The sequence below is a fragment of the Typopeltis vanoorti genome, chromosome 21, assembly GCF_054136105.1.
Source record: "Typopeltis vanoorti isolate ZY-2024b chromosome 21, IOZ_Tvanoo_1.0, whole genome shotgun sequence".
In the NCBI taxonomy this organism is placed as follows: domain Eukaryota; kingdom Metazoa; phylum Arthropoda; class Arachnida; order Uropygi; family Thelyphonidae; genus Typopeltis; species Typopeltis vanoorti.
In genome coordinates, this window is record NC_143569.1 from 83,551,251 (window position 1) to 83,563,737 (window position 12,487).

Genomic DNA, 12,487 nt, shown 5'->3' on the forward strand with positions numbered 1-12,487 from the left:
GACGTGTTCAACAGGGCAATGCACCAGCCAGCATGAAATATCATGTTGCACCATCATATTATTTGTGGTTTAAGCCACTAGAGACTACAATTTAGTTGGCTAAATCCCAAACTGCTAGCCCATCCTCATTCATTTAGTATCCAGTGGATACCTACTAACAGGGTGCACCATATGAAGGCAAGGATTGGACATTAAGTCAGAAACCCCTAGTCTGTTCTCTACATTCCTTAAAGACAATGTGGAGGTTTCCTCTCAGTTATTTGGCTTTCATTTTTAAGTGATCCTTTATATGAATTTGCTATCAAAGAACTAATAAGTTCTTTGCTGCAAAGACAATAATAATTATTGTTGTTGTTGTTGTTGTAGAGCTATTTCCATGGAGTCAGAAGATTCATTGATGGAAATCCACACTTACCATTATTTGCACAACCTAATGATATCTTTCCTTAATACAAAGCACTAGTGACCTCTTCTAGCAACCCATTCCACCTTTTTACCACTCTCTATTCTTTGAAAAGACTTAGGACTTCCTCTGTCTTTCATCCTTGCACTCCATTGAAAAAATTCACTTTTTTTTTTTTTGGCACTAATCAGTTAAAAAATGTATCTTACAAAATAATCACACAAAATTGGGATTTCACTGCATTATCACAGATCTACAGTAAATCACACTGTTTCCTGTTTTAAAATAAGCTTAATTCAATACACTGCATCTAGGCTCTTTTACTGGCATACTAACAGATATACTTTTCTGTGCCACTCTTGTTATGCATTTCAAGGTTCACCCTCAGTGGTCTAGGGAAACTGGACTATAAGAACCAGAAGTGATGCTGGCCACCTATATTGTTTAAAAATTTTCCTTGAAAGGCTCACAATGCAACAGAGTAGACGTGTGGCTAGTTGGATTTCAAGAAAGAAAGAAAATTCCCTAGGTTATTTGAGGCATACATGAAGCAGAAAGCAACAAATTATAAATGTTACAAAATACACTTCTTTGGTAACTCAGCTTGTACTCAATATTTCAAAATAAAATTTAATATTTAACATCTATTTGTCGAAAACTAAAAATGCCAAATTTCACATATATTGTTTGGAAACATAACGATCTAAAAACTGCTATTTAGCATCAATCCTCACTTGTAAACACTGTCATAATAAACTTATGTATGACTGTTGAAATTGCTCACCTGTATGTCACTAACTGTGAAACTTTAAAATGGTCTTTAAGATTTGAACTATCAACTGCTCGTATAAGTGGTTTACAGAGGTGAAGTTTATTGATCTGAAATAAAATATAAAATTTTTTATGGAAATATTTAAACTCATCAATAAAAATTTTAGAAGTAAAAAAAAAAAAAAATCATGCATAGGAGAGTCTCACTATAGCAAGCACTGCTATAACAAATGCTAAAACGTCCCAACCCAACTAATACCCCAAAGGTGAAATGCTATGATAAATGAAATTTATCATAGCAAACTATCTACTATAACAAACTAACCATGGTTCTTACAAGTTTGCTATAGCGTGAGTTAGATTAATACAGTAAGTGGTGGAATGAATGTGAATGTACATGCTGGCTGCAATGACTTACTGTACAAAACAGTCATCATTGTTAAGCACTTCAAGGATTTAGGAGACTGTTTCAGCCTCAGAAAGTTTTTTCAATAGATGATCTGGTCTTCTTTTTCCATAAGGTTCATAATGAGGAACTTGCTTGGGTAGCATTTCCATCTAAACTCTTAACATACTTCATTCAACTATATTTATATTTCTTTATTTTCACTAGTATTGGTTCCAGATTTAATTCTTTCATTATTTCTTCATTTCTTTTAAATCCAATAGGGGATATTTTGGCATTTTCCTCATAAGTTTCATTTCAGCTACTATTAATCTTTGTTTATCTTTTTGATTTATTGCCCAAATTTCACTTCGCTTCCATATAGGCACTGATACAGCTAGGGCATTATAAAGTTTTAGTTGAGTGTATTTTTGTACCAGTTTAGATTTAAGCACAGAATTTATTACACCTGTTATTTTTAAGTAATACCATCATTTCTCCTATAATGCATGTTTGTAATGTGCAAATTTGTCTATACACAATAGTTAAATAGGGGAATATAAAATCACCAAAATACGCAATTGTGTTAGCTCATATGTGATTTTTCACAAGGTGACTTACCAAGTAACACCAGCTGAACATCAAAAAATGTCACAGTGACCTGTGGAGAAAGAATATACGACACGCACACACATGTATCTCAAATTCTCTCTCTTAACCTAGTATACCCATGTGTGTTACCCTGCAAGCATGTATTGCATGTTCTGCAAGGTTTGTGTACTTTTGTTGATAAGTGTTTAACAGAGCATCCCAAACATAAGTATCCTGGTTGTAAGAATCCAAGTAGCTTAGGGGCATGAACAGATGGCATCAATGACAATATCATATTAAAAATGAGGATATTAGAGAAGAACTTGATATTGTTAACATCCAGGAATGTGTTAGTAGTGCTAATGTCAGGTGGTATGGTCACTTAAACAAAATGGGAGAGGAAAGATTAGCAAAAAGTTTTCTCTGCCAGGTTGGCAGGAAAAAGATCCAGAAAAAGACCAAGATATAAGTGGATTGATACAGTAAAAAGTGCATTAGAAGATAGAAATATAAGATCTGATAATGTTGGAGTCTTAACAGGTAAAAGATTGATTTGGAGGAAATATGTAGATAGGAAGTTAGTGGTGATGTAAGTTTTTCATGTAGTACTATCATATCCTGTACACCCTTTGAGGGTACATGTCAGGAATTTGATGATGATGACGATATATATATATACAGTAAAATCCCTTTTTTACACTTTTCAGGGGACTGATAGAAAAAAGTGTAAATAGCAGGAAATGTAAAAAAACATTTAAAAAAAGGCTAAAAGATGACTTACTGCTAGAATGTGAGTCTACATACTAGATTACTAAATTTAATAACTGAAAATAAATGAATTTACAATTACTTACATTTATCTATTTAAAAAAATCTTTAAGTTTTGATTGTTTTTGCTTTTCGTTTTTTTGACATAGCGCCAGATTGCTTTGCATTGAGTTCAATGCTAGACCCGTTTTTTACTATCGTGCTCAAAGTGGACACGGAGAGTCCAAGATCATTTGTTAAATGCACACGTGTTCCGGCATGCCAATCTACATGTTGCAGAATTGCCATCTTTTCTTCTACCGAAGTACATTTTCTGTCTTTTTTCTCCATGTTACTAACATGGATAATCCACCACGGCAACTTAAAAGCAAATTTCCCACGCTAAATTACATAGCAGATATTCTGCAATATCAATTCGTACTGTGATTGAAAAATCACGATATCGCTCATCACTACATTACTGCTGCAAACATGCAAGTCACCGTGATGGCGGAAACGAAACTAGAGCCGAAAGCAACGCCAACTGGGAACAGAAATGTGCAGATTTCCACAGAAATCGTTTCGAAAATCAGTATTGCCACCCGAGAAAAAAAGCAAATCACAGGAAATAACGTCCACATCAAGTTGTTAATGGCGGGAAAACAATATATTGTAAGAACAGGCCTTAGGACGGGACCAACGGAAAATGACGTAAATGGCAGGAAAATGTAAATTGTGGGAACATAAAAACAGGGTTTTGCTGTATATGTGTGTAGGAAGATTGATTTACTAGGTTGATATACATTTTTAAAAAATACTGAATGACTAAAAACCAAGAAAAATGAAAACAACGTTTAATAGCACAACTAGTTTCAGCCTTCTTCAGGCTGAAACTAGTTGTGCACATTAAAAAAAAAATAACCAGTAAAACATAGAGGAAATAATTGTAAACATCGCGGAAAGTTAGTGTATATATATTCAATATTGAAATGTTGAAGTCTGTACATTCAAAACTGTTCTCTCGTTGACTTCATTGTCATGAGCCAGAGCTTTGTCTAGTTATGTTCTATTCTTGGCTGATTCTAATGAAGAAAACCTTAGCCATACAGTCATCCTATGGGACAAGTCTAATAACATTTTCCATTGCCACGATGAATTAGAAAGAAAGATAATAGAATCAAAAGAAATCATTCTCAATCCAATACATCTCAACAACAACCTGAGTTACAACCTTTCAGACTGTCATTGTGCTACGATCAAATATTGGCCTTCGTGAGATGCTATACATGCATACGCCCAACAATGAAGCCAACGAGAGAACAGTTTTGAAAGTGCAGATTTCAACGGTGAATATATATATACACTAACTTTCCGTGATGTTTACAATTATTTCCTCTATGTTTTACTAGTTATTTCTTTTTTAATGAAGAAGGCTGATACAAGCTGAAACTAGTTGTGCTATTAAACTTTGTTTTCATTTTTCTCGGTTTCTAGTCATTCAATATTTAAAAAAAATATATATATATATCTTTTTTTTTTTTTTAAATAAAGTTTTTGGTCTTTGCTAGACTTTCATTTCCTGTTGTGTTTTTGGATTGTTTTTATATTATACCATTTTGTTTCTTTTTTTTTGCATTTTGTCTATTTTATCTAAGCACTAGTTAATTCTTCTTTGCTCATGCAGTCATTGTGTATTTGTATCATTTAATTATTCTTTATAATGAGATTTTTCACCTTGTAGAGTATCCAATGACCTTTATTCAGATACACTACATTTTATTTTTTATTGAATTGGGTGACTTATGTATTAAAGCAATTACCCCCCCCCCTCCCTCCCAAAAAAAAGTATTTTATTTTCCCCTCCTCTTTCATTTATCACAGTGATGTAATGTAGCTTTTTAGGAGATGTTATACTCCTAAATAAATTCAAGACAAGTCTACAAGATTCCCTGACCAAATTGAATAACTGGTGTAATAAATTTGGTATGAAAATCAGCATTAGAAAGACAAAGACAAATAAAAAAGGCAAAAACACTGAAAACATCAACTGCATCCTGAATGGAAAACCTATAGAACAAGTAAAATATTTCAGCTATTTAGGCACAATTTTTAGTGAAGATGCAAAATAAATTTGGAAATAGACAACAGAATTAGCAAAGCTGGTATGGTTGAAGTCAAATGAATAAATTTATATGGAATAAGAGAGAGATTAGTTAAAACACTAGACTAGCTGTATACAAGATAATGTTCAAACCAAGTTAAGCTTATGGATCAGAGAGTAGAGTTAGAAATAAAACTTTTGATCAAAGACTGGAGACCACATATATGAGAGTCCTGAGAAAGATTAGGAGAATGAACAGATCGCATCAATGGGAGTATCATATTAAAAACGAGGCTATTACAAAAGAACGAGACATTGTTAGCATTCATTCAGTTATGTGTTAGCAGAGCTAATCTCAGCTAGAATGGGCACTTAAACAGAATGTGAGAGGAAAGATTAGCTAAACAAGTGTTCTTTGCCAGAATGGAATGAAAAAGACACAGAGGAAGACCAACACATATGTGGAATGATGCAGTAAAAAGTGCCTTAAAAGACAGAAATATAAGATCTGATAATATTGGAATGTTGACAGATAACAGGCTAATCTGGAGGAAAATTGTTCATAGAAAATTAGTAATTATGTAACTTTTCATGTAGTACTATCATAAGATCTTGTAACCCCCCCCCCACCAGGGTGTATGTCAGGAATTTGATGATGATAAAACAAGATTTCTTTTGTATTACACTTCCCTTGCCTTATTTATGAGACAAAGACTAAGTGAATGTAATATATGAAATCTGTTTTAAGGTTTTGGCAAAAAATAATACTCATTTGAAGTAAATCAATATACTGGAAAGAAACTAGAAATACTAAAATTATACATCATCATCAAATTCCTGCCATGTACACTCAAGGGGTGTACAGGATATGACAGTACTACATGAAAAAATTACATCATTACTAACTTCCTATCTACAATTTTCCTCCAAATCAGTCTGTTACTTGTCAAGACTCCAACATTATCAGATCTTATATTTCTATCGTCTAAGGCACTTTGTACCGTATCAATCCACCTATATCTTGGTCTTCCGCTGGGTCGTTTTCCTGCCAACCTGGCAGAGAACACTTGTTTTGCTAATCTTTCCTCTCCCATTCTATTTAAGTGACCATACCATCTAAGATTAGCTCTGCTAACGCATTCCTGGATGCTGACAATGTCAAGTTCTTTCCTAATATCCTCATTTTTAATATGATATTGCCATTGATGCCATCTGTTCACGCCTCTAATCTTTCTCAGGACTCTCATATCTGCGGTCTCTAGTCTTTGGTCAAGTGTTTTACTTCTGACCCAGCTCTCAGATCCATAAGTTAAAATTGGTTTGAACACAGTCTTGTATACAGCTAATTTAGTGTTCCGACTAATTTCTTTCTTATTCCATATGAATTTATTCAATTGACTTCCCACCATACCAGCTTTGCTGATTCCGTTGTCTATTTCTATATTTAGTTTACCATCTTCACTAAAAATTGTGCCTAAGTAGCTGAAATGTTTTACTTGTTCCATAGGTTCTCCATTCACAACACAGTTGACATTTTCAATGATTCTGCCTATTTTAATTGTCTTTGTCTTTTTATTGCTGACCTTCATACCATATCTATTACAACAGCTATTCAATTTAGTCAGAGAATCTTGAAGACTTGTAGCGGATTTATTTAGAAGTATAACATCATCCGCATAAAGCAAAGAGCTGACATTAACATCTCCAATTTTGATATCAGGTTTAATACCACATTCCTTCATAATGTGATCCATATAGATAATGAATAACAGAGGGGATAATGTACATCCTTGTCTCACACCAGATTTAACATTAAACCATCTTCCTGTACTTCCATCAATTCTAACTGCTGACTCACAACTCAAATAAAGACTAAGTATTGCTTGATATAATGCCCCATTGACACCATATAACTGCAGCGTATTGAATAGCTTCTCTCTTGGCACCTTGTCATATGCCTTTTCCAAATCGACAAAACTTAAATACAGATCTTTGTTATATTCCCATGCTTTCTCGACTATTTGTCGTAAAGTGAAGATCTGATCCTGACAGCCTCTATTTGGCCTGAATCCAGCTTGTTCTTCACCAAGCTTTTCTTCCACAATTCTTCTCAACCGTTTCTCAAGTATACTTGCATAGATCTTGCCAGGAACACTCAGTAGGGAAATACCTCTGTAATTCTCACATTCAGTTTTATTTCCCTTTTTATATATGGGTACTATGAGAGCTCTACTCCAATCATCGGGAATTCGTCCCTCTGTCCAGGCTTTCTGAACTATGCAGTGCAGTCACTGTAAGACTCTTATACCACCATACTTCAGCATTTCTGGTCGAATATCATCTACTCCTGCTGCCTTTCCACATTTCAAGCCTTTGATGGCTTTTTCTACTTCAAGTATGGATATGTATTCCTGACTGCATGCCTGGTCAGTGTTTTTTATCACTGTGCTGTCATCACTGCTTGTTTCATTTAGCAGTTTTTCAAAGTAATTACTCCATACTTCAAGGATATCTTTTTCTCCTGTTTTCATTTCACCTTTATCATCTCTAATTCCTTTTACAGCACTCTTTCCTCCATTCCTAAGCTTCTTCAACAACCTCCAGAATATTTTGCCATCTTCTTGATATTTATTTTCTATATTCTTGCCAAAGTCCTCCCATGACTTTTGTTTAGCTAGTTTTACACACTGTTTAGCTTTCTTACATTTGTCTCTGTATTCTGTAAGAGTAAAAGCTGACTTATTTGCCAGGAACTTTTGATATGCTTTCTTCTTTTCCTTCACTGCCTCTTTAACTTCCTGTGTCCACCATGGAGTTCTGATTATTCTATCCTTGCACACAACCTCACCACATGCCTCTCTGGCAGAATCAATCAATGTTTCCTTCAGAGTTTGCCACTGAATCTCCAAGGTTTGATTCCTGTTCTCAAACTCTTTCATTTTCTTTTCAATAATATTTCTGTATTTTAGTCTACAGTTCACATCTGAGAGCTGCTCAACTTTTATTCGCTTTAAAACTTTCTTACATGTTATTCTTTTCAATATGAAATTCAATTTTATCCTGCTCAAGACTAAATAGTGATCACTTCCAATTTCAAATCCTCTGTACACTCTGGTGTCCTGCACCAGGGAGAAAACATTACTATCACAATAACATAGTCAATGAGACTTTTCTTATTCCTAGCCTCTTCTCTCCATGTGAATTTGTGCACATTTTTATGTTGGAACATGGTGTTAGTAATAACCAGTCCATGTCCTGAGCAGAAATCCAACAGATATTTGCCATTATTATTAGCTTTGCTCTTTTCTCCAAATTTTCCCAAAATATTTTTGTATGTCTCACAATCATTTCCTACTCTACTATTTAGATCCCCAACAAGGACCAACTTTTCCTTTTTCATTGTGTCAGTTGCTTTTTCTAAAGCCTCAAAAAATTCCTCCACTTCTAACTTAGTAGAACCTTCTGTGGGACCATAGGCACAAATAAGTCTCATTGTCCAGTTCCCCATTCTCATATTTGCCCACATTACTCTACTTGACATTGCCTGCCATTCAAGAAGATTAGCCTCGTATTTTGTGTTGAATACTATGGCTACTCCTTCTTTTCCTTGATTGTCATTGCCTGAATATAACATTTTGTATTTATTGCTCAGAAAGATTTCACCAGTTTTGGTCTTTTTTGTTTCAGTCACCCCTATTATGTCGATCTGGTACTTATCTAATTCCTCAGCTAGCTCCATTTCTTTGCCATTCAGGCTTCTTACGTTGATAGTACCGATCTTTAACTCTGGTGATGTTGAGTTGGGGTTTGTTTTCAGATTTGTTCCAGTAGCTGACTTTTCGCTGTTCGCCCTGGTTCCCTGGCGAAAACAACGGGGGCCTTGTTTAACCGGGCGACGCCCCAGCCGGCATGAAATTTTGTCATGTTGTACCATCATTTTTTATTTTGGTTTAACCAAGAAGAATACAATTTGGTCGGCTAAATCCCAAATTGCCAGCCCATCCTCGTTCGTTCAGTATCAAAGTAGATACCCAACAAGGTGCACCACGAGAAGGTGAGGATTGGACATTAGGTCAGAAGCCCTGGTCAGTTCTCCGCATTCCTTTAAAGGCTATGTGGAGGTCTCCTCTCAGTTATACAGCTTTGACCCTTTAGCACCCCTCTAAAATTATACTCATGGTATAAATCTAACCATTTTTTTTAAATGTAAAAGCACGCACACACAAATCAATCATATATAAAAATACACATATGTATATATTTTCATTTTTACGTTATTATTATTATTTTGCTTTTTCATGAACTGCAGACATTTAAGTAATAATCTTAGTTTTATCTTAGTAATTAAGTGATTATGCCTATTCCACAGCCTCTATGCACTCTAACATCCAAAGAAAATTATGTTTTTTTTTCATTTAAAATAAATTAATTTATGATTTCAATTCTCTTGCTAACCAAGTAAATTTATGTATATCTTTAGATTGATATCTAAAGATATGTACATGTACGCACATAACGCAAATTCGATATGCACGATAATCAGTTAGTGTGATTGAGTGAAATGATACTATTTCCAGCTTTAAGCTAGTGATTAATCAGCTAACATGATTTTTCTACGTTACGTGAAAATTTTTGCCCCTAATCAGCAGCAAGCGAAAAAAGATGGAAGTCATTAAGAGACATGAAAGTGGCACTAGTAATACAAAGATGTGTGAGATCTGGGATACAGTGAGTCTGCAGTTTGAAATATATTAAATAAGAGCAAAGAATTCAAAGAACAAGGAAAAGTTGCTATTGCTTTTTTAAACAAGCAAATCACCTGAAATAGAAGCCATTTAATGATCGAGATGAAGCGTCTTCTGTCACTCTGGATTAAAGATTATAACCAAAAAAAAAAAAGAATACCTCTTAGTACAGGGAATGTTCAGGCAAAAGCTGTCAATATTTTTACTTCATTGAGAGACCAAATTTCAAGAGGAATGTAAAAGCTGTACTGCGAGTTTGACTGTTTTAAAAATCAAACTGGACTGCATAACATAAGAATAACTGGGGAATCTGCTAGTGATAAAGATTCCACAGCCAAGTTTCCTGAATAATGGCAAAGGATAATTCAGGAGGATGATTATGACAATCAGCAAATATTCAACATCGATGAAATTGGAAGTGCATTTTGGAAGCGCATGGCAAATAAACTTTCCTAGTTAAAACTGAAGCATCTCAACCAGAATACAAAGTATCTAAAGATTGTCTTATGTTTTTATTAGGAGGTAATGCAGAAGATGACTTTAAACTCAAGCCTATATTAGTTTATCATGCACAAAATCCAAGATCTAACATTATTGAAGAAATCAGCACAACTGGAAAACAAACATATCAGCACAATTGGAAAAGGCAACACAGTGGTCATCAAAACGGTTTATTATCAATCAAAACAGAAATTAAAAAATCAAAATAAGATAAAAAAAAACATGGAAATTAAGAAATTAACAGATACTCAGAAACCGAAATTGCCCGACACAACTAATAAATTATGCCAACCCATCAAAGCAAACTTCCCAACACAAAAAATCATTAAACTGCCATATAAAGATGCATACACTTACATAAATAAAAGATAAAGTAACAATGCAAAAATACAATATCACACACCATACATATTTGGACAAATTAAAATCCACAATGAAAGTTACCCAATACACCTGATAATCTCATATAAAAATCCTATCACATCACCTTTATCAAAATTCTTAGTAAAACTACTCAAACCATTACTAATTAGGTCTAAATCCATGATTTAAAACACAGACGATCTATTTAAAAAAATATCAAACCTAACTCTATCCCACAAAGACATCCTCTCTTCAATGGATGCAACGTCACTATAAACCAACATGGACATCCCCAGAATGTTAGACATCGTCCATACATTACTACTAGAAAACCACACCGTAGGATCACAAACAAAATTAATATCCAGTGATGTTATAACCCTGACAAAACTAATAATTTCAGCAATTTTTTTAAAATTTATTGTTTCTATCTCATTGGAATCACATCTACTAAGCCCTTCTTCCCCCATCACCATGGCATTACCTTTTACAGCCGATATGTGAACAATGTCCACGTATCAGCTGTAAACATTGGAGAACCAACATACATTACCTCTTTACAAGCGTCTCCCTTAACGACTTCAGCCTAAAGTTTATTATAGAAACAGAACACAAAAAATCCATAAATTTCCTAATCCTAACATTAATTAGAACGAACAACAGAATAGCTACAAAAACAAACCTACATATATCGGTAACTACCTCCAATTTAACCTCATATCATTCTTATTCTATTAAAAAAATTAGTCATCCTAGCATACAAATTTTCTACTACAAATAATTATCTTAACATGGAAATTAATATATTAACAGATACTTAGAAACTGAAATTACCCAATAACTGGAGTCTAATAAATTATGCCAACCAAATAGAAAAACACCCATCAAAACAGTTCAATAATCAGAGCAAACTTCCCAACATCATTAAACTGCTATATATATATATCCAGACACATACAGAGCCTATATATATATATATATTTTTTTTTTTAAACACACGGATTATAAATTAGTGTTCACTATGGATCAAAAATTGGCAACACGCTTAAAACCTATCAAATTTCATGCACACAAGAAATTTTAGAATACTACAACATAGTATACAAATTTCCCTGCCAGCACAACTGTAATGTCACCAACAGGTTCCACGATTACATCATTGTGGGCAAAACTACAGGAACACTTCTGTGATTGCAATATATCAATTCCAGAACATTTAAGTAGTAAGAAGTGTAAAAACCAAATACTGGGAAAACAGAAATTGCAAACCATGGTCTTGAACACAAATTGAAAAAGCCAAATATTAGACATATCTTCATTTATTACATCTGATCTTTCTCCTTCCTTAAAAGTTTTTTTATAGTCCATCCTTGATAATTCAGCTTTTAATTCGCATATCTTTGATTTTCTGCATTTTTAGTTCCCATGTATTTCTATCTCCACATTTCAGCCCCCCCCTCCAGTTATATTTCAGTTGTTATATAATTCTTATCATTATACTCCTGATGCAGCTCCAAAAGAAGACAACCTCAAGCATTCTACAAAGGTATGGCAAAAATTATCACTTCTATATTTTTATTTATCTGTCTTTAAAATATTATTTTAAATAAATTGCAGTAAAAAAAAAGTCAATGACGTAATACAAGGGGTACTCCTTAAGAAAATAGGTGAAATAGCTATAAACAGTAATACGTATCTTTATGTTTCCAGAAGGAATTCATTACTTTAAGATTATTATGTGCTACAAAATCTATTAATTTTTTTTACCATTTTTGCTTATAGCACTTTCCCCATAGATTCTAATATTATTATTAATTTTAGTTTTTCCAATTTATTGCATTTAAGTATCTGTGTGTAGAGGCTTAAGTGCTGTGACCTTA

General features: G+C 33.8%; 1 protein-coding gene across 1 annotated transcript in view; it reads right to left on the reverse strand.

Annotated features, from left to right (window-relative positions):
• Positions 1–12,487, reverse strand: part of PCID2 (PCI domain-containing protein 2) — a 191,431-nt gene that overhangs the window by 84,791 nt on the left and 94,153 nt on the right. The window contains exon 9 of the mRNA XM_090411518.1: positions 1,188–1,282. Coding sequence (XP_090267644.1) covers positions 1,188–1,282 — 95 coding nt within the window. The remainder of the gene's footprint in view (positions 1–1,187; positions 1,283–12,487) is intronic.